The sequence below is a fragment of the Gymnoscopelus braueri genome (genome assembly GCF_963280865.1).
Source record: "Gymnoscopelus braueri genome assembly, chromosome: 14".
In the NCBI taxonomy this organism is placed as follows: domain Eukaryota; kingdom Metazoa; phylum Chordata; class Actinopteri; order Myctophiformes; family Myctophidae; genus Gymnoscopelus; species Gymnoscopelus braueri.
The window spans coordinates 33,929,952-33,954,156 of NC_137619.1; the positions used below are offsets into that span (position 1 = coordinate 33,929,952).

Genomic DNA, 24,205 nt, shown 5'->3' on the forward strand with positions numbered 1-24,205 from the left:
GTTTTTGTTGCATTTGTTTTTGTTGCAGCCAATAATTTGATGACCGGCAGTGGTTCCGGTAGGAGACACAAAATGTCTCCTTTGTATCTCCTACCAGAACCGCTGCCTACCGGTCCGCTGGTCATCAAATTATTGGCTTAGGAATGCGACAAAAACATAATTCAAGTCTCCATGGGGAGACTAATCGATAGATTTTTTTTTTCTTCTCGGGGTGATTTTAAGAACTACACAGTAAAACAATTTGTGGTGATTTAAGAATGTACTCTTATAGGTCGACTCTAACACTCTCAGAGATAAACACATGGTGTGCATAGGAGGGACTTGTGTAGTCCAGTGGTGGAAAAAGTACTGGTTGTACTTTGTAAAATGTACTTGGTTACTTTACACTGAAGTCACACACTTACTGGTCTTTGTCCAGAACACAGAAGGAGTCCAGGAAGGGAAAGTTGGCAGCAATGCTCTCAAAATCCTCTTGAGAGATGTAGCCATCATGGTCATGGTCATAATTCCTGAATACAGACTTCCCAGAATCAGAAAGAATAAATAAAAATAAAGTACATTACTTTAATAATAGCACACACAACAGGACTATCAGTAATTGCTTCAGGGCCTATTTGGTATTGTTAGGGGGAACAATTGCTTGGAAATTATGAATTACGACCCACGCCCACGCCCTCTCTTATTACACATTTTCCAATGCTTTCATCAATGTGTACTCACACAGTCTATTCATAATGCAATACGAGTGCTGACATTGTGCACCTTAATCCCATGTACAAGTGCTGACTTTTGTCTTTTTTTGTGTGTTTCTCGCACCTTAAAAACTTGCACAAAAACAACTTTCGCCCACCTTTTTACTTACAAAATCTGTGATAAAGTTGATTCTGATTCTGATTCTACAGTATGTGAGCATTCATTTCAAAAGGGCTGGTGTCTATTGACCGTAAAAAGGATGCCCACTCACATCGACCACCTTCCTGATGTGCTTGTTGACGACAGAGGGGTCTGGCTTGGTGGTCACACCTGAGGCCCAGTCCAATGGAGCAAGGGGCTTGTTGGGAGTGGTTGGAGAGGTAGGCTGTGGAGATGGAACACACATACAGCGCTCCATTACATGACCATTCCACATGCAAAAAGCAGAACTGTATTGTTTTAGTTTCAAGTGCAATTGTGGGCAGGCTACAGTATATCTGTTCAGTATGTTCAGGGTCAATGTCTCATACCATCAGCAAAACACAAAGAAAGAGAGCCCGCAGCCAACAACACTCAACCGGACCAAAGTGGTTTCATGTCGTTAACGTATATTAATAACATGGTTTCGTGTCCCTAACGTATATTATACATTTACATCGTGTGAATTAATCGAACAAAATAAATGCCCCCCCACTGTGTCTGGGCGTTTAGTTATGCCAGTCACTATGCTTAACAACTTACCAAAGATTTGGGGTTTCGTGGTTCCCTTAGCAATGATAGCTCATAAATCTCATCTTCTGTGTAGTAGAGGTCTAAAGAAAGCTGCAAATTGGACAGATTCGTAAGTTATATTTTTTGTGGAAAACATTTATCTGTGGACAAAAGGATGTGTAATTGTAAAAGCATGCATTTACTGTACGAGACTAGTACGCAGTGATCTCAATCGAAATCTCCATTCAAATTAACATTGACATCAATCATTTAAAGGGATAGTTCACCACCAAAATGACTTTTTTTTCCTATCGATTAGTCACCCCATGGAGATTTGAATTCATGGATATTTTTACAGGTTGGCTTGAAAAGCCAGCCTGTCTTTGAACAGACCCTGCGCTATAGTCATCACTTTCTATCACTTTCTCGCCACTTTTTCATCAATGGCTGGCCTTGGTAAGAGGCCAGCCAATGAGGGCTCGCCATGCTCTTAGAACATGGGATCTGGACACGGCAGAGCACAGCGGTAGATTTCACTTACCACGGCAGTGCAGCTGCAAATCCCCCCCCCCCCTCTACACATACACACTCACATAGGAGAGAGAGAGAGAGAGAGAAAGAGAGAGAGAGAGGAGAGATGGAGTGACAGAAACACACACACACACACACGCGCGCGCACGCATGCACGCACCCACGTATTATATTGGTAGCCAACCTGTAAATGACATTTAATGTCAGTCTTCATGGGATGACTAATCGATAGATTTTTTTTTTTTGGGAGAACAATCCCTAAAGATTCCGATGATGACCCTTTGAGATCCCTCTCTGCCCTATAGTGCTTAGCTTTCGAGATAATAATGCCTTTCACCCCTCACCGTCAACAGATAGATGAGGTCCATGTTGGGTTCCACGTGGCCCGCGGCACTCTGCAGCGACACCAACTCGTTGAACGTGATGTATAGCTGTTGCATCTTTACCAGGTTCACCTTGCTGCCGCCGTCCACCCAGTCAGGGAAGACCACCTGCAATGCAATCAGGTCCTTGAGGTGAACCCCCAGGATGGGGATCTTGAAGCCCTGGCACTCGTTGAAGGCCTTGCGGTAACCAGAGTAGTTGCCATTGGAGGAGACCAACTCCGTCATCTCACTCCAGATCTGGCAGGCGGGGATGTTTGTTTGTTTGTGAATGAGAAAGAGAAAAAGAAAAGAGTGGAGTTGGGGGAGGGGGCAGAAGGCAATATGTAGAGGATCAATAGAGGATTAGGACAGAATGAATCAATATTAGTTAACGCAGTCTCTGGTTTAAACTTTACGCCGTGCCTGCCTGTCCCCCATCACTCATCATTTAAACGAACTAAAACCACTCTATTGTTACTTATGCATCATTTTGCAGAGATACGAAGGGCCTTTCTTTTGAAGATCTCCATAGCAACATGATATTCCCTCTCCAAATTTTATGACAAAAAGGGCTCCCTTTCTATTTTGCTCACTCATGTCACTTTTCTTTAAAAAAAAAAAAAAAAAACAGTTAACAGCTGATTACTTTAGGGATGCAGAAAAGATGTGATGTTGTTGTAATTAATCCCACTGATTTATTCTGGTTTAAATGGTTTCGTCGATATTACAATGATCTGTCCAGCACACATGAATTACTAGATAGTTAAGATGTATTACTATAGTGAACTTTTATATACTGTAAGCATTTTATTGTATCCACAAATGCATGAAAGTAAATACACCTCTCAATCTAGACATACACTGACCTTTGTAACCTCTGGGGTCAGGTGGGAGTGAGTCTCCTTCAATCGAGAGATGGAGCTGTGACTCAGACCACCAACCACTGCCATCAGAGTGTTGAAGTTCTGTAACTGGAGCAGTTTCTAATGAGGGAGAGATGTGTGTAAGAGAAATAATGGAACAATAATGATGCTTATGTCATCATTAAACAGTCAAACGGTACCACACGAAAATATAACAGAAGTCAGTGCCGCAACATACGCCTTCAATCAATAGTACCATGGTTTAAGTGCTTGCATTCTTATCACCACCGCCCTCCAACCTTCCAACCTCACTAAAAGGAATTGAGTGGGCATCGTGTGCAAAGCCAGACTGTTGTGCATTAGGTAGGAGACCGTCTGCACTAATGAAGGAGACAGAGCAGCCATGAGATGCTGTTATTACTGTCAGGTACCTGAATCATCCCTTTCACAACAACGCTGATGGAGGAGTAATGAGAAAGCATGGCACGTGCAGCAGACGATTTGACAGGTAAGTGCAGCTGAAGATAATAACATTATTCGTGGGTGCGTTTCATTTCGGTGTCACTTGTGTGCCGGCATGAAGTCAGCTGTCCATGCAGCACACAATAAATGAAATAGAAACAATAACACACACAAGCGTGCGCGCGCACACACACACACACACACACACACACACACACACACACACACACACACACACACACACACACACACACACACACACACACACACACACACACACACACACACACACACACACACTTAATGTTATCAGTTATAACAATGTCATTATGCAATTAATGTCAGCTGTGTTTACTCATCAAAAGGGTCCATTGTTTATCATGAATGGGTGTTGGCTACGTTGACTGTGTTCCCCCCCCCCCCCCCCCAGTGCGCGCCGTCTGTACACAAACAACCACCTACACACAGAACAATTGTAAGCCCAGCACAACACAACATCAATAGTGATGAAACAGCATTATTGCTTGAGGGATACAGTACCCCAAGCATTTCTATTCATGCTTGATGGTGAATGGTCCTTCTTTCTGCGCCGACACCTCACAGCGGAGTGTAATACGCTCAAAACGTCAATGCCTTGAATTATACATAAAAATGAATGCTGGAGATCAAGCTCACAGCGCATGCTTTGTGAACTTGTCGATCAGCAGATCTACAAGCTTTTTTTGAATTTTCGGGAAAAAAGGTTTGGAGAATGTTAGTTCTCTTACTTTGGTACTTTAAGTATATTTTGATGCCAGTACTTTTGTACTTTTACTCAAGTAAAATGTTGAGTACAGGCCAGTGGCGTTCCCTAAATTACATTTAGGGCAGGCGACATTTCTTTTTCTCTCCCCTCCCCCCCCTCCCCACGAGGGGGGCGGGGGTGGGGGGCGGGGGGGAGGGGGGGCGGGGGTACTCGGGGAAAATTCTCGGGGGAAACAAGTTAACAACAACACTACACTGACTACAAAACTGAAAAACGTTAATAAAAACAATATGCAAGTATAATCAATCAATCAATTCTTCAGCGGTGGTCTCTTCATGTTGTAGTTTAGTAATGAATGGCTCAAGCTGCTCTCAGAACCCCTTTTATGCCAGGTGAGTACAGGTGATGGCCCAGACCCCCACCCCTGGCACTCCTAGCTAGCACCCCATGAAGACAGAGGCATACATTTGCATCACTATAAGTGAGGGTCGCTCTGCTGAATGGATACGGTGGTGATTAGCTGCCTGCCTGCCTGCGTGAATGGACAAGGAGGCGGGCTAATGGTCGGAGACTCGGATGGCCATTATTTTGATTTTTGATTTTTTTCACTGCCTGTTTTTCGGTCAGTCTTTTACTTTATTTTCTAGGGGAGGTGAGATTTTAGTTGGGCAGGCGGCCGCCTGCCCTGCCTCTATGGTGCGTACGCCACTGGTACAGGCCTTTTACTTGTAATGGAGTTTCTACATTGTGGTATTGCTACTTTTACTTAAAGCAGCACTATGTAGCTTTCCTCTTCTACCCCGCATTCGAACCTGATTTCCTGCTTACGAGCTGACATTTTTATCATTGAGCTAATAGAGCCTGCCTACTTGCTCGGGGGATAAATTGAATCGTGACCATCAGGTCAAAATTTTTGTCAGATCCTGTGTCTAGGTGAGACATGACATTTGACACGATCTAAATGTCTCAATAGAAGAGCAGGGAGACAAAATACAACCACCCATAAATTATATTGTATTAACATACTCTAACATACAGATTGGGAATAAATTGCATTTTATTCATTAAAAAAAGTTACATAGTGAGGCTTTAAGTAGAGAAAATCTGAGTACTTCTTCCATCACTGCGCAATTGTAACCAAATGGACCCTTGACGGTTCCACTTGGTTTGGACTGGTGAATTCTTACCTGGGCCACGTGGATGTATTTAGTGATGACCTCCGCACGATGCTGAGGCGTCAGCTTGCTGAGCACCATGAGCTGAACCCACTGGGACACGCCGTTGAAGAGGGCGATGGAGCGCTCTAAGGTGGGGTTGTCTACCAGGCAGCCATGGATCACATAGCTCCGGTAGTCAGTGAACTGAGAACAAGTTCAGAGAACCAGTTTAGGCACTTTTAGGCTGACATTCTCATTCAGAGCGACTTAAAATATGTACAACAACAATATAGGAAAGGTCAATGTCTCTGGATTCCACGGTCGCAAGAGACGAGGTTTATAAATACCACATTTGGAAATGTGCAAATAATAATAATAAGCTAATAATAATAATAATAATAATAATAACAGTATATTTCACATCTGGGCAAAGGCTTATCCATACCATACCATTTTTCTTTTAAGTCAGCAATTACAACAAACATTTTACATTCAAACAACCACGCATAAGTGGCATTTTGGAAGTTTGGATACACAATACCAGTTAAGACATGAATCATGATGTATATTCCAGGTGATAAAAGCTCTTTAAGCAATATGGTATGACAACTATAGGCAATAGTTTATTGCTGATAGTTTGCAACTCATCTGAGAAGAGGAAGTTATACTATAACTGCAATTTCAACTTTATTGTTTTATTCCTCTTTTAAAATGTATTTCTCTATTGTATTCCTTTTATTTACTTTTACTTTTCTTCAAATATCTATTTTAATACATTGGGTAAAGAACTTTGAAATGCATTGTGTACGACATGTGTAGTAAATTCCCCACATTCAGTGGAGCATAAATACCGTTTCTTGAAACTGACATTTTGCTAATGTGTGCAAACAATTTAGTTAAATTGCTGGAATTGAAACAAAGCGACCACTACATTACACAAGCCCCCAATTCAAAAATAGAAAGCACACATGGGCATTGGGCACCAATCCTGAATCCTTTACTATTCTTATCACAGTAGCAACCTGAAACATTCTTTATCTCCTTGCTGTCTGGTCAGTGGAAACAAGGCAGTTCACACAGGGGCCAGCCAGTCAGCCACAGATCAAAGCCCCAGCACATGTGCGTCTTCTCTCAGGACATTATAGTATGTACTGTATGTCTCTGTGTTCAATTCAATCTATGGTGGATTTTATACAACCTTCAATTACGAAATGTCAGACACGTCATATGTAACCTATTCGAAATAAAGGAGGATGAATGCTCTCTTATAATATAAGCAAATGATTCTGATGTATTGAATATGCCCCGGCTGCTCATTACTATCCTCAACCACTGGCCCTTAATTCTCCACTAGTGTTTGTGACCAAAAAAAGGAGATTGGAAACCAACAGGCGTTTTTTTTTTACAGCCCTATCGATGCTGAAATAAACGCCACATGTTGTGAGCTTGTAGATCTGGCTATTTTTGAAAACCTTTGAAAACTTGAAAATCTGCCACATAATTGCATGCAGATGTAAACAAAAATCTAATAATTGCCAAACAGATATGTTGGTCTGGCGGTAGATTTTAGGTTTTTATTCGTTTTTTGGCCACTAATTGATGTTGATATCCTTCACTTGATATCACCGAGCATCATTTGGAGCCTTTTCTCAGTTGGCATATTCCACTGCATGAATATTTGTTTTACTTAAACAGGGTATATGGTAAAGTAAACCAAATACTTATTTGGCTTCATGTAAAACACAGACACCGGTATTCATCAAAACAAAACTGGTCAACAAACAAGGCTATAGGTATACAAATAATATTAATGTCAGTGAGCGGTGGACAACTTGCTATGTCCTTAACTACTTACGTGAGCCCTATTTTGAATCATAGCAAATAGCAATAGCAAGCTCGAGGCATGTTGTAACTTGTGGGGTTGTAGATCTGCTACTTTTGTTATTTTAGATTTTCTTTTTGAAAATCTTTGAAAATTGTTTGACATCTTTTGAAATGTTTTGAAATGTTTAATCTACACAGTAACATGCCCAAAATAGGGACACCAGGGTGAAAGTGGGTCAAATCATAACAAAACAAAACACATAAAAGACTGTATACACTCACGGATATCCTTCTGATGGACTTGAATTCCAGGAAGGTGAGATGCTCCGCCAGCTCCATGGGCTCCAGATGGTCAAAGAGCAGAGAAGCTTTGCCCTTCTTAACGTGTTTCTTCCTCTGCGTGACTTTACGCATCCAGTCATATGATGGACTATCCAAGGACACGTAGGGAGAAACAACACACAGTGTCAGCCACAGTGCATCTGCCCCTCATGTGGCAAACCATGCGGGTGCATCGCGTTGTCCTGACATCAGTGGTGTGAAGCAACTAAGTACATTTACTCAAGTACTGTACTGTACTGTACTGTTGAGGTATTCTTTTTTGAGTATTTCCAATTTCCAGTACTTTTACTTCTACTCCACTACATCTCCATGGCAAATATTGTACTTTTACTCCACTACAATTATTTGAAAACATTAGTTACTAGTTACTTTGTAGATTTTGATTATCATTACAAAACATACATTAACCACTTCAGCCCCATATACATTTCGGCCATTTGAAAATAACCGATCTACAAGCTTGCATTGTGCGACGAATTGTGAGCTTGTAGATGTGCTATTTTCAAACGATTTTTATACATTTAATACATTTAAAAACTTGTGAAACGTTCTGCATGATGAGTACTTCTCATTCTACTTCTACTTTTGGTACTTTAAGTACATTTTGATACCAATACTTTTTTACTTTTACTCAAGTACATTTTGAATTCCGGACTTTTTTATTTCTTATTTCAAATTTTTTTTTTTCAAGTATTGATACTTTTACTTAAGTAAATAATGTGAGTACTTTCTCCACCACTGAGTCACATGCACGGCCACAAACACAAGCGCCCCGACAATAACCCATTTCAAATGGAGCAACATCATCATCGCAATCAATTGGCAGCAAAAAGCAAGCATGTGTGTGTGTTTGTGTGAGTTCCTTACATAGTGGAGATGTCGATGAGTTTGAAGTGCTGCTCGCCGCCCAGCTCTGCTGCTATCTCTCTGAACTCCTCTGTCATACGGATCAGACCCAGGTCTAAGTTGAACTCTGCAGGAAACGTCACTATCCAGTACCTGGATATACACACACACACACACACACACACACACACACACACACACACACACACACACACACACACACACACACACACTGTGGTATTACTATACGTACTGTAAGGACATCAACATTTTAGGACAGTAATTTCATGAATGCCATTTTTAACTCAAACCCTCCATTCTGAGTTGTACTTAGTTGGGTACCATTTTTATAGTCTCCGGTATGACCCGGCCAGGATTGAACCCCCCAACCTCCCAACCTCAGGGCAGACACTCTAACCACAAGGCCACTGCTGCGGTTAGAGTGTAAAAACCTCTTAGCAGCAGAGCAACGGTGAATGTGCAGAATTGGGGGAAGGGGGAGGATAATAGAATGCATGGCAATGTAAGATAAACAAGATGATTTGATGACATACAATATCATTGTACATGCAGTGATGTCTTGAAGGTTCCTCAAATTTGCATTATGCCGGAGCAGAGATCCACTGCTGAGTGGGAATGTGATGTATTGCCTGAAGCAGCAGTGTGGGATTCAAAGTGATCTCATAGACGAAGAACCAGAGGAATGCACCGATGCAGAAAAAGGGGGTCACTGGCAGCTGTTTGCTCATATGTGATAACACGTGGACAAGGTGAAGCGAGCCAAGTGTTTAAAACATGGCATAAGGGTAAGTCAATGCTGCAAAGCCCGTTGGGACCACAGCATTACAGAGTGACTTTGGCCAACAGCACCACACAGTAATTCCTCAGTGTTAACACTTTACCTGCCAATCACGAGTATAACCGTTGATGAAAAATACACCCGTTTACTGCCAAAAAAAATCCATCCACGAGTATAACCGTTTTTTTTTTTGGGTCTTTTTTTTTTTTCAATTTATCCACACAGAACCAGAGATATCACGATCCAAAGATTTCTAGCTCCATTCACTCCTTGGTTAACTTATTACTTTAAAATCCTGTATCTCGGCTCCTGTGTAAAAAAAAATTAAACACTGGCACTGGGGGAAGTAAAATAAAAAAAAACCTCTGGCAGGGAATGTGTGGTTCCATTTGTACACTCCCGGAGTTAAATAAAAATGAAGGATTTTACAGTGTAGTTGTTGGGCAGAATTTGTGCCTTCTTTGTACATGGTTGTTACAATAAGTAATTACTTGATACAGACATTTTCTGGACACAATTGAGGCACTTCCAAAGGAAGTGAAACTGATTTATAGTCCCACACTTGTTATCAAATATGTCCTGTATCCTAAAGGACTGCTAAAGAATATCCTATTAATATTATATTGCCTTAAAGCAGAGATGTGCCTTCTAAAGACGTTACGGTGTACATAGGACAAACTATCAGTATGCACCAACTGGGTCACTTAATTTGCAAAACATTCTGTACAACGCCTGAGGCCTTCTCGGTATAAAATAATGAATCACAAGATCACTGAATCGTTCAACATATTCAATTCCTTTCAATGGTCCATAAGTAACATCTACCTTCTGGTGCCTTGGCAAGCGTCCCATGCCCCATCAGGAGCCAGGACACAGCTACAATAACTGACTGTCACATTAAATTACATCACTTCTTGGCTCCCAGTTGCATCGGCTTACCGGTGTCATGGAAGTATTCAATGAGACAATTCTCTTATCTGGAATGTATTCAGTAAAACCCAATTATAATTAATTAAGGCAATGGCGGTAATAACAAAAATAGAGTTGTTGCTGCATTCAGAGCCTGCTTTGGCGGAATGGTTACCTGTACATGTTGGGATGGGAACATGAGGATCTGGGATCTTACCTCATTAAATAACAAATCTTCGACCGGGTTCTTTGGCAGCTGTCACCATGGGAGTCACGATACGTGGGGTTTGGGTTAAGGCAAACTTGATATATGACATCAAACCATGTAATCAAACTTTTCGACAATAATCAGCTCCGTGGCTGCTCATCCTCAGGAGCAAAGGGGGTGGCCAACATCTCTTATTCTCTCTTTTCCTTATGAAATTTATTTTGACCATGGCAATGACTTTGACCTTTGACCTTTGTCTACCCAATACTTAACCCATTAATACCGGGAAAGCATCTGTGTCATTTTAGATTTGAACCATTTTAACCATTTTAACCATTATTTTATACTTTGGCTATTCAGAATTAGCAGATCTACAAGCTCATAGCGAGTCACTTCGTGCCGCGCTACGAGCCTGTAGATCTGCTATTTTAGAAAAATCGTGAAAATGTGTGCACATCTTTGAATATACGTTTCGCTAGCAAGTTACGGCCGAGTCTTTCTCGGGATCGCCACACTACCCCCTCCTTGCTGAAGCCCTCGCGCTTCTCGCTTCACTCACGCAAGTCCCTCACACAAGGGCACGCTCCATCGGTTCTCAATCCCTTCTGACACCAAGGTAACGTTTCGCGACCCGACCTGGAGACGAACCCCGGCCTCCAGCTCGGTAGACCGGCAGGTGACAAGCAACACCAAGAGAGCTAGCTCCCTTGGAGGAGCAAGTTACAGCCGGATCTTTCGCAGGGTCGCTACAACATTTTGAGATGGCGGTCCGCAGCCAAATACATATAAATTTGGGGGTCCTTGACATGAAAAAGGTTTGAGAACCACCGATATAGAAAGAGAGAGAAGCAAGCACTCATCAGACGAGTAGTTCACAGTACGTGTGAATCGGGTGCACGGTTCTAGCAGAAATAGTCTCTTAGAAAGGAATACCAGCACTTTGATCCATTTAGGATTTCTTGTTTAATTCAGTCAGCAGATCATATGACGGACGTTTCGGCCCACAGGCCTTCCTCGGCGTGAATCCCTTCACGCTGACGAAGGCCTGTGGAATTCAACAAGAAATCCTAAATGGATCAAAGTGGGTGCTGGTATTCCGTTCTAAGAAACCAAACCACTGATATAGAAACAAAGTTTTTCAGAAAACTGACATTTTGTAGAATCGGCCTCAGGTCTTAATGGGTTAATCATCTCTTCAGGGCATCCTACTGATCATGCCCACCAAGTTTCATGAAAATCTGCCTGTGTGTTTGTGATTTTGGTGTTGAACTTGATTGTGACCTTATCTAACCTTTTTTGACCCCTTCAAAGTGGATTACTGATCTTTCCCACCAAGTTTCCTGAGAATTAGATATGATGATCCATCGGTTCTATCATTATTTGTTTGCTATTTTGTTCAGACAGACACACCCAAACACACATATGAGACTGATCACAACACCATGCCACGCAGTGGTGGAAAGTAACAAAGCATGTCACTTCGCGCCGCGTTTCGAGCTTGTAGATCTGCTACTTTTGCAAAAAAAAAAAATGGAATCCTGAAAAGTAACCGTTTCGGACATGTGAGTTTTTCACCCGACAGTGACGATATCAACTGCTGTCGGCTCAGCGGGGGCTTCCGCCCTAGAAGGATATATCATCAGTAGCTTCCCGGCCAGCTCAGTGGACGTGACATACCAGCGGTGCATCAACAGCAGGGTGCGAGGAAGCAGGCTGGACTGCAGTTCCCCATTGTCATCTGTGGAAGAGGCAACACAAATAAATACACAGTATGTCATGAAAATCCACCTTTCAGGAGGCCAAAGGGGGAGGTAAATCACACTTCTCCCATAGAAAGGTGATGGCATTCACTGCCTTCACACCCCCCCCCTTTTCTACTACTGATGATATTCTTGCTTTGTTGATGAATTGAAAACATAGGACCTCAATGGAAACAAGCCCTCTGGACTTTTTGGGGTTATCCTTTTAGACCAAGTGTATGACTGTACTCGTGCTGTTTGCATTTCTGTCTATCTAGTATTCAATCAATCAATTCAATCAATCAAACCAAAATGTGTTAATTCCACACCCAATCTCCCACAAACATGCGAACAAAGTGTCAAGTACAGTGATTGCCATTGTTGTAAACAATGTAAATCACCACCTACCAAGCGTCTTGTTTTATTGTGTCTCTAGGGTGGGGTTTGGCTATTTTTGGGGATCCATGTGGATGTGCAGTAAATAGAATAAGGAATACTTTGTCTGAACTCAGTCTAGACAGTAATTAAAGTCCTCAGTGCTCATTTTAACTTTGATAAGAGAACCAGATTAAACTCATTTGGTTACATTTGTACACTCTTGAAGTGAACACATGTAACCAAATGAGTTTAATCTGGCTCTCTTATCAATTAACACTGAGGACTTTGCTGTGTAGCCTTTGGATTTAAAACAGGGGAAAGCATCTGTGTCACTTTAGATTTTAGCGTTGACTTTTCAAAAATAGCAGATATACAAGCTTGCACATCTGCTATATCTAGCAATTACTTTTGCTATTTTTTGTCATTTCAAAAATAAAGTCAAAACCATTTCAAACGGTTTCTGATTGGCCACACACACACACACACACCAAAAGCATGGATGCATTCCTCCAGTAGGACATCAAAGGGAGCTGCCTTCCCCAGGGTGGACGAGCCCATTGTGCCACGCAGGACGATCGGGGGGCACCTACTGGCAGCAGAGACCGACAGCTTCACGCCCCCTGCTGGGCAGGTGAACACATGGCACACCTCCACAGCTGGAGGTCACGGGGTCAACACGTCTCGCTCACCACTCTGGACCAATCAGCAAGTCCCTTGGAGAAGGAAAGAAGCAGAACAAGCAGTCGGTGAGTAAGTGTGTACTTAATATGCAAATGTTACATTTTTCCTTTTTGTGCTTCGCGTATAGGGTTGGGATCCTTTAGGATTTTTAATGATTCTGGTTCCTTAACGATACCATCTTAACGAGACGATTACTTAACGGTTCCCTTTAGCGATTCCTATAGGGGGTTCCAAACGGACCCTAACAGGTCTGTAAAGGTCCTTACACACCGGGGCGATTTTTTTCATGCGAATAATACGTTTTTTTAAAAAAACCTTATAAATTCAATGCAAGCTTCCACACCAGTTTCGCGGAGCGAAAAAAGCGTATTTTAATTATTCGGAACGAGTCCGAATTTTGCGTATATTCGCATATTCGCCGGTGTGTAACCGCCTTAACTCTTGAGAGTGTACAAATGGAACCAAATGGACCCTAACAGGTCTGTAACTCTGAGAGTGTACAAATGGAACCATTTGAACTCTCTCAGAGTTATGATGGTCCTTGAAATTTGTAAGTTTGAGAACCACCGGTATAGTAATTGTATAGCAGACGTGAAGTCCACATACCAGCTCTGACAGTGTGATAAATAAAAAACGGTTCCAGAAACTCAATGTTGGATCCGATTCCTCCGGTTCACCCTATTCATGTATGTGATAAAGAGAATACAAACGTATCCACATCCTGCGTGTTGTTTTATTACCAAAATTACCGATTTTCACGATTTTTGAATAGCCAAAGTACAAAATATGGATAAAGGGGTTAAAATGATTGTGACGCTTTATTAACTAATTTTGTCTAAGTATTATAGACAAATACTTAGACCCCCCCAAGGACCCCTGGGGGTCCCCGGACCCCACTTTGAGAACCAATGACCTACATTATGCAAAGTGATCAATGTCCGTGTGCAATTTCAGATGAACTGGGCAACCTACTGAGGAGGAAAATGGACGAGGACGGATGGACGGACGGACTGAGATCGCTTTGTTAATGTTATACTAAGATAAAATGTGTTGTGTTGTGAAAATAAAGGCTTTTGCCAGGCATGTGAGTGACTGAGACAAGCTTGAGAAAACATTATTGATGAGCTGCTCAGGGATTTCTCTCATGTACCCCCCCCCTCTCTCTCTCCATGTGTACACATACACATTGTAACCTCATGCACAGAGTGACTGACTGCTGCTGCCTCTCTGAGAACTCCTGTGGCCGTCATCAATTTTTAACCCGTTAAAACCGGGAAAGCATCTGTGTCACCACTTTTAACCATTATTTTATACTTTCGCTATTCAAAAATAGCAGATCTACAAGCTCATAGCGCCTCACTTCGTGCCGTGCTATGAGCTTGTAGATCGACAAAAAAAATAAATAAATCTTGAACATTTGTGCAAATCTTTGAATATATACATATTTTTTAAAGAAAACATTTTTAAATCTTTGCTTCTGGGGGTCCATGGAACAAAATATTTTGAGATGGGGGTCCACGGCCAAATACATATAATTTTGGGGGTCCTTGACATGAAAAGGTTTGTGAACCACTGATATAGCAACACAGATTTAGAAGTCATTTTGTAGAATCGGCCTCAGGTCTTAATAGGTTAACGACCTTCCAATATCATCGGTGCATGATTTCATCAAAACAGCTCATGATTACAGACACGTTGCATGATCCTCTTCTAGACCAATGAACCGGACAGTGATGCTCCAAATCAGGACTAGTAGCCCTGTCAATATCCTCGGCCCACAGCTGAAGACTATGGGTTTATGTAACCACCAGAACACACTGTAACTATGGACTAAAGAAATATATGAAAATGTTGCTTCTTTTTTGTTTTGTCTATTATTTTAACCGCTTATTCTAAAAATAGCAGAATTATGCTGTTATTGACACTATTTTGAATTGTTGCGTATAATGGCAAAATTGGGATGTCGGGTTGAATGTGTTTATTAATAAAAGTGCAATAGAAATATCCACTCACATCCGCCACCCTCCCCCACCCTCTGTCTATCCTATCCGAAATGTCTGCCCTTGCATTGTCCTGGGCACAACACAAAGCAATAATAAAAAAAATGAATGACAATGATAATAATGTATGTTTGTTTGTTTGTTGAGTTTTTTTAAAGAAATGTTAAACCTAATCTCTCATGAGTTTAAGATATATCTGAAAATATAGTCACCAATTATCCGCACTTCAGATGCAATAAAAGTGCATAATATTTAAACAAGCAAACCGACTTTAACTCTAAACAGTAGAATGATCCACGTTTACGTATACTGTAGTAAACCAATAAATGATCCCAGGATATGATGACAATAACAATGATTTTAATGGGGTCCATGGACTGGAGCTGTTGGTGTATTTCACTGTTTCCCAAACAGTGGGTCGCGAGTGAATATCCCTTTATTAAAAAATAGATAAATTCATGGATAAAAAAAAAATAATCAAAGAAATTCCCTAAATTAGTAAATAAATGTTTAAGAAGTAGTGAATAGCAGATCTACAAGCTCACAACGTGGCGCGAAGCGACATGTTGTGAGCTTGTATACAGATCTGCTATTTTCACTAGTTTGGGTAACGGGCGCTAAAAAGTTTGGGAACCACTGGTCTATTGTAACCGCACAAATGATGTCATGTTGGGGCCATGTTGGGGGCCCGTGGGGATCCCAACCCACAGGTTGAGAACCACTGCCCTAGTGACTTGGAACCTGTTAGTAGCTTTGAGCGTATTCAGTCGCCGTCACCTTGGCGAGGGACGCAAGATGTCACCAGCCAACCTTGTAATTTATGTTGTGACACTTAAGTCAATATCAACAATTGAGGTGTGTTTCAATTGTGTGTTTGCAAGTGCATGCATGTTCGATCACCTGTGTGTCTTTGTATGCAATCACTCTGAATGAATGAAGCCATTGTTCCTTGACTCCAAACATAGACATGGTTGATCAACGCACATATTTGAATTGAAAGCGGTCAAGAGGTGCACGCAAGGGCGCCGATACTGTGGGTGCCTCGGGGCTAAAGCACCCATGGGAAATGAAGAGCACCCATCAAAACTCATCACAAAAAAAGAAAAAGAAAAAAACACCGACATCTTCACTTCATGGAGTACATTTTTGGTACCAAATTAACCAAATTAACCGCATTAAAGTAACAAAACCCCCCCAAAAAGGTAACAAACCCGGAAAATAACCGCATGCGCCCGCGCGCGTTGCGCACCCAGAAGCGCGGACATAAATCGGCGCCCCTGGGTGCACGCACACCCATAAGTCGGCTATTTCGACGGGTGCTAGATCAGAATAAATGAGGGATTTAGAGGGAGAATGTCCACACACCGTCTTAATGCTCCCAGAAAAATATATTTATTTATGCAGCGGTTATAAAAAACACCACGTTTCGGCCTCTGTGGCCTTCGTCGGGTGCACCGTACACCTAACGTCAGTACACAGAGGCCGAAATGTTGTGTTTTTTATACCGCTGCATAAACATATTTGAATTAAGCCTTGTCCAAGTCGACACAATAGGAAATGAATGATATTCTTTAACTGGGTGAAGGCTTAAATATAAAATCATGTCACTCTGCCAGGGTCCTCAAATGTCAACCAAAGTAACGTGCACATTAAATGAACACTCATAGATATATATACACATGATATGCACATGCGATGTATAAGCCATACTTCACGGGAGGAGCATACAATTCCAGCCATAAACAACAAGGTACTGAGCAGGAACAGCTGATGCAGTGCTGGCAGAGATGACAGTGACACATGCCCATGCTTGTTTAGGTCATGTCATTGAAATCAGTGGTAAACATGAGGACATCAATCCATTAAAGGAGTAGTTCACCCACAAAATGACTTATTTTCTATTAATTACACACCCCATGAAGCATTGAATTCATGGAGATTTTTTTTGTTTTTGTTGCATTTCTAAACTAATAATTAGATTACCGGCGGAAAGATGATAGTGTATCCGGTAGGAGACGCAAAGGAGACTATTTGAGTCTCCTACCGGAAATACACCTGGTCATCAAATTATTGGCTCAGGAATGCAACAAAAACAAAAAAAATCTCCCTGAATTCAATGCTTCATGGGGTGTGTAATTGATAGAAAATAAGTCATTTTTTGGGTGAACCCTTCCTTTAACTCTTTCAGTGCCATGCTTATTTATGGAATTTTGGTTCTGAGTGCCACAACCAAAATTAATTGTAAAAAAAAAAGTGCTTAGGAGCCGAGATACAGCATTTTTCAGTAAAAAGTTAAACAAGAAGTGAATGGAGCAGCAAATCTTCAAATCATCATATCTTGGGTTCTGAACATGTTTTTCCAAAAAAAATTAATCTTTTTTTGAGTTTTATTTTATTTTATTTTTTATTTTTTTATGACGTATTTGACGTATTGTGGCACACGGGGCGTTAGGCCTCATGACGTATTTGACGTATTGTGGCACTGAAAGAGTTAAGACCGGGGAAAGCAAGTGTCATTTTTAGATTTCTTTGGCTATTCAAAAAAATCACACCCAGTGTGAAGAGAGTGGTGCCTTTCATGAGTTCATTTCGTTAGTTACTTTTTACAGACTTTGATGACTTCAAAGTATTTTTACTCATTTTAAGTACTTGAAAATGTTTTTACTGATTTTTACGTGTTTTTACTCATTTTAACATCTTTTAAGTATTTTTACTCATTTTAAGTATTTTTACTCATTTTAAGTATTTTTACTCAGTTTAGGAACTTTAAAGTATCTTTACTAATATTTAAGTATTTTTACTCATTTTAAGTATTTTTACTCATGTTAAGTATTTTTACTCAAAAGTGTGTGTGTGTGTGTGTGTGTGTGTGTGTGTGTGTGTGTGTGTGTGTGTGTGTGTGTGTGTGTATAATTAGTGTAACTGGTTGCATCTTTGTGTTGCAATCAGCCGCAGCTGTTGAGGCTGTGCTCAAACATACAGAGGGGCCGTGCTCATACGGACACACAGACACACAGACAGACACACAGACAAAGTCACTCCTTGGAGTGGCTAGCACCACTCAAAAATAAATTTGAGTTACAAATGTTCGCTTTAGAAAAATATATTCAAAGATTTGCCCAAATCTTCCAGATTTTTCAAAAATATTTTTGAATAACCCAAAGAAATGACACAGATGCGGTCCTACTGGATAAAGCAATTGCCTCAGATGCCAGCTTTACTCACATGAGCCCTAGCATCCCTACGCAAAGCATCACAACGCAACGTGCTGTGAGCTTGTTGATCAATTTTGTTTCAGTGAAGAGATGGTGTTGAGGGAAAAAAGGAGCGGAACTACAGTAGTATCGAGCCATGGGGGACCCCGGTCAACTAAGGTGCTTAACCCATTAAAACCGGAAAGCATCTGTGTCTGTGTCATGTGCGTAGCGGTCCGGGCACCTAGGCTCAATGTAGCCTGACAGCGCGTCGCGGGTTCGACTCCCGATCCCGACGGCCTTTGCTGCGTGTCACTCCCCTTCTCTCTCCCCATTTCCTGTCAGCCTACTGTCCTGTCAATAAAGGCATAAAAGCCCAAAAATAAATCTTTTAAAAAAAATTTTTATTTCCATCAATTTCAGGATGGTACGAATTACGAAAACCAACATCCAGAGAGACCTGTGGATAAGAAATCCAACACCTCTAATGTCAAATGTGTGTTATTGCCTTGTAATGGTAAATACAAAATCTAGAAATCTAAACTAGAGTCATCTATGGTAAATGGTCTACGTTTATGTACAATATGCCTGTCAATTGATGTATAAATGTCATGGCGTATTTACTGCATGTAGAAAAGGTAATTGTTCTACGAAAGTCAGCAGTAGAGAGACCACCAAATCATTAATTTCATTAACCAGTATAGACCGCCCAGGGGACTATATTGCTTTTTTCCCTCTACTCCAAATCTCCTTGCTAAAAATAGCCGATCTACAAACTTACAGAGTTTTGCAGATCGGCTATTTTTGGCAGAATGTTCGCTCCCAGAATAGGGACACTATGTTTCAAGTTGTTAAACAAGTCAGCGGTAGCGTGTTCCTTCAGACACCGAGGTTATCTCTGTTCGATATTTCTGCAAATAAAAAGAAGACCTATTTCTGGACCTCTCACATCACAACCAAAACCTTATCACCTATAGCATGGAAACTGTGGCTCGCCATCTGTTTGTCCAAGGTAAGCGTAGATACGCAATCTTGTTCCATTCACAACGTGGAGGATGTGAAGTGGAGAGCACTCAACATAAATATCTCAGAACTACTTAAAAATCATCTAGTCGAGTCTTTTATCCAGTGGTTCTCTCAAGTGGATTCCAGGGACTCTCTGGGTTCCTTTAGGAGGGTCTAAATTGACCCTTTACAAGTCTGTAACTCTGACAGAATACAAATGGAACCAAATGGATCCGTTTGGTTCCATTTGTATACTGTCAGAGTTAAGGGGAGACCTTGAAATGCAGAAGTTCGAGAACCATTGTATGCACATTGTCTCACTCTCTCTGTTGTTCTATAATGCCTGATAATCAAGTCTGCACTGGGGGCACAGAGACAAGACTTACGTCACGTGTTAACCTCACAGGTCCCTGCGCAATAAACTGAGAAGCACACAACTCAATTAGCAGCCCGAGTCCCTGGAGATGGCAGTCCAACAACGTCATCCATCGGAAACAACCAAGTCTGTCAGGAACACAGCAGTATGGTCAAGTGAGTCAATGTAGACAACGCTGGAGGGCATTTCCTTTTCTTTTTTTTTACATTCATTTTTACTTAAAGGAGTAGTTCACCCATAAAATGACTTATTTTCTATCAATTACACACCCCATGAAGTCTTGAATTCATGGATTTGTTTTTGTCACATTCCTAAGCCAATCATTTGTGACCGGGTGTATTTCCGGTAGGAGACACAAAGGGTCTACTTTGTGTCTCTACATACATCTTTCCGCTGGTAATCAAATTATTGGCTTAGGAATGCGACAAAAACTTTTTAAAAAAAGGGTGTGTGCAATTGATAGAAAATAAGTAATTGTTTGGGTGAACTACTCCTTTAAGTCTCCTTCCTCTTTAAGGCTTCATGAGGTGTGTAACTGATAGAAAATAAGTAATCTTTGGGGTGAACTACTCTTTTAAAGGTAGGGCAAGTGATTGTTGAAATAAGCGTTATATTCTGATTCTAGTAATTATTGCTACATAGAGTGTTTGTTCAGTAACAACTGGGGTCTCTCCAGCTCTTTATTAAACAAAAAATATGAATTTTCAGGTCGGGATACCAATTTTATCCAATCAGGATGGGGAACACAGACAGGATACAGATTAAACAAGTGAAATTGGAGGTAATGATGACACAAGGAAGTGAGCAGACAAAATTGGAACCGGAACACTATGAAAATTAAATGGGTGCTCTCTCCTGATTGGCTGAAATTTTCCAACCCACCTGTAAATGTATTTTCTGTTAAAGAGATTAAAGAGCTGGAGAGACAGGGAGGCTCCTCTGAGTAAACGCTCTATAGCAATGATTACTATCAGAATATAGTGATTTAACCTTTTAACAAAATACATTTGTAAAGAAATATCACTACCCTACCTTTAACCACGTAAACCCTATACTTTGTTGTACGTCAAATAGCGAAAATAGCCCATTTACTATTTCAGATTCAACTTTATTGTCACATCACAGGTTTTTAGGTGTAAAAACAGTGTGAAATTCTTTGTTGCACAAGCTCCCATCAGTTGCAGTTTCAACAAGGGGGTAAGGAATAGAGAAAGAAAAGAAACATGGAAACCAGTTAGATATGTCAAACATCCTAATATAATACGAGCAATATCATATGGTGCATGGATAAAAATAACGATAAATTAGCAATAAAATACCATTTAAATGAAAAAAGTCCCTAAAAGCTCTTGCTTGTGAGCTTATAGATCTGCTGTTTGTGCAGAATATTTTCCTATTTTCACAGAATGTTTGCCTATTTCCGCCGAATGTTTGCCTGTTTTGGGGAGTGTTCATTAAGACATGCCCAGAATAGACCAGATGCCCAGAATAGACCGGAATGTTAGTAAACAAACGTGTAGAGTAGTATTTCCTGGTAGAATGTGTATGGAGACATTAGCTATGACTAGTTTGTCAACCTATTATTTAGATCAAAATAATATGTTTCTAATACTCAATAACAATATCATAAGTGTCATGTTCTTCCAGAAATAAGGTTCATGAATAATACTGCTCCAATGCGACGCTGCAGGCGTTATCTATACCCGGAAATGTCATGATGATTTGGTCTATAGGGATGCTAGGGTTCATGTGGTTAACTCTCCTATTCATCAAACCAAAAGCAAACTGTAACTGCACTGTGCTGCAAAACTCCCATTCAAAATGATTAATGTCTATGCCTTCAATCCAGTCAGATGTGGAAACAACAAGTGCTGCAACAGTGAGTTGAGAACCAGGTCACAAAGAGCCCATATACAAAACCAAGCTGGGCTTGACTCACTTCAGGTCAGAGATATTACATTTTGTTGTCCCAAAAAACAGAAGTTGGTTCAACCCCCTCTCTTGCATTTTCAATTTATGCTGAAGTATGTGGTTAACATAAGCCTAATTAATTTGTTGAACAAAGCATGTGAATATCATAAGCCATTGTTTACTGCAGAGCTTATTTTCTAAATTTATCTGAAACCCAACGCAAAAAATTCCATTGGAAATCTGTGGTGGGAACGGGAACCCATGGCGAAGGCAACTCCTGGGCAATGTTGCCAGATTTTGCAAGAGAAATAAGCAACCAGGTCTATGAAAACAAGCCCAAAAGAAGCGACTAGGCCACATGCACTTTAAAACTATACATCAGCTATTTGAAAATAGCCGATCACAACGTGTCGTGATGCGTCGCATTGTGAGATTGTAGATCTGCTATTTTCAAAATAAATTGTGAAAAAAAGTGACAAATGTGGAATATATTTTTTGGTAGGGGGGTATTTTCAGATGGGGGTCCGCAGAGAAATACACATTAAATCGGGGGTCCTTGACATGAAAATGTTTGAGAACCACTGGTTTAAACAACATTAGGAAACAAGCTCAAATAAGCAGCTACACTTTAGAAACATGCCCAAAAAAACGCTGCCGGCAACTACCAATATTTAGAAGCAACTTTACATCAAAACAAGCCCAAAGTCGCTTATAATAAGCGGACACGGCAACACTGGTCCTGGGTTAGCCTGCAAAAAGGCATCATCACTAGAACACTGCAGAGACCACAGACTCACTTGTGACAAATTCTGCCCCACCACACTGAGCATCACAGAGATAAGAAAACTCATCTAATTATTACCTTTCTCTTCAATAGCAGCATTGGTGTATAGAGTATTTCAGGAAATATTTTTGGGAAGCTGTTGGAAAATTACGAATGGGAGGTGAACACATTGAACTGCAAGTTCAATTCAGAAATCATCTGCTGTGTTTTGTTTATTACCACTTTAGAATAGATTTTCATCCGCATGTCTATGTTCTGTGTAGATCAGCGCCCCAGGATCAGTTACTATGCTGCTGACCTTGATAGTTGCTATGTGTGGGATTTATACATGTAGCCACAGACAACTGGAGAAATAATGCCTTGCTCGGGGGGGCACTTTTCATTTCCATTTTTGGTGGCAAGATTTTCCTTGCCCATCCAGAGATTACAAAACGTCGCTGCCAGGCAGAAACCTCCTACAATATCTCCATATTTCAACTTTCTATGTTTTTTTTCCGCCGGTGAACTAATTCCCTACTTCATCGTCATACAAGAGTGTCGCACAAAAGTAGTGAAAATAGCAGATCTACAAGCTCACGATGCGACGCGTTGTGATCTTGTAGATCGGCTATTTTAACTATTTTATTATTTATTATTTTAAATAATAATAAAAAAGGAACCATTTAGGACATATGGTTTTCCCCCGACCGCGACGAAAAGCACCAACCAGCTGTTTACACAATCACATCTACATAACCATTAAGGCCGTCACGCGTCCTAGCTTCCTCCTGCTCATGACGCAGCATTAACGCACAAACAACAAACAGGCCTATTCTGAAAAACTTTTAATGACGGCTCTGTTTTGACATTTTTCCACTAAGACACCCACCCACACTCTTATCTTCATCAGAGAGTCAAACACTTAAATGGATTACACCTCAATAGCTACAGGAAATAAGGACACACTGATACACTCTTGTGTGTCGCTCTTCCCCTTTCGCTGAATTTCTCGCCTTAGTCGTGCACGTTGGGGTCAGCTGTGCCCTTTAGCACGACTTGTGCTTTCTACTTTCACAATGGGTCACTGTGTCTCTGCCTGTGGCTGGTTGCATCAAAGTCTGAGTGTGCGTATACTCACACACTCAAGTGATATAATACTGTTTGTGGATTTACGCACACACGCACGCACGCACGCGCGCGCGCGCGCGCGCGCACGCACGCACGCACACACACACACACACACACACACACACACACACACACACACACACACACACACACACACACACACACACACACACACACACACACACACACACACACACACACACACACACACACACACACACACACACACACACACACACACACACACAAATGTCACACCCCTACACTTCCAGCGCTGGGATGTGTCCCTAAATATATAGTATTACACACACACCTCCCACGTGTTGAAGCACACTGAGTCTCTTGGAGTTGTGCCACATTGGCCTCTAATCCACTACTAAAATCAAAAACAAAACAATATCTGAGAACCATGCACGCAGACAAAGACAATAAATAGCCAAAGATATACTAGACAGACCGACAGACCGACAGACCGACAGACAGACAGACAGACAGACAGACAGACAGACAGACAGACAGACAGACAGACAGACAGACAGACAGACAGACAGACAGACAGACAGACAGACAGACAG

The 24,205-nt window shown here is 41.2% G+C and overlaps 1 protein-coding gene across 1 annotated transcript in view; it reads right to left on the reverse strand.

Annotated features, from left to right (window-relative positions):
• The window catches only part of rasgrp3 (RAS guanyl releasing protein 3 (calcium and DAG-regulated)), a 50,267-nt gene that overhangs the window by 16,960 nt on the left and 9,102 nt on the right, over positions 1 to 24,205 (reverse strand). The window contains exons 2-12 of the mRNA XM_080449974.1: positions 13,061 to 13,285; positions 12,091 to 12,193; positions 10,465 to 10,527; positions 8,561 to 8,692; positions 7,634 to 7,781; positions 5,558 to 5,731; positions 3,167 to 3,283; positions 2,280 to 2,558; positions 1,435 to 1,515; positions 965 to 1,078; positions 405 to 520 (exon numbers count right to left, since the gene is read on the reverse strand). Coding sequence (XP_080306100.1) covers positions 405 to 520; positions 965 to 1,078; positions 1,435 to 1,515; positions 2,280 to 2,558; positions 3,167 to 3,283; positions 5,558 to 5,731; positions 7,634 to 7,781; positions 8,561 to 8,692; positions 10,465 to 10,527; positions 12,091 to 12,193; positions 13,061 to 13,130 — 1,397 coding nt within the window. The 5' untranslated portion in view covers positions 13,131 to 13,285. The remainder of the gene's footprint in view (positions 1 to 404; positions 521 to 964; positions 1,079 to 1,434; positions 1,516 to 2,279; positions 2,559 to 3,166; positions 3,284 to 5,557; positions 5,732 to 7,633; positions 7,782 to 8,560; positions 8,693 to 10,464; positions 10,528 to 12,090; positions 12,194 to 13,060; positions 13,286 to 24,205) is intronic.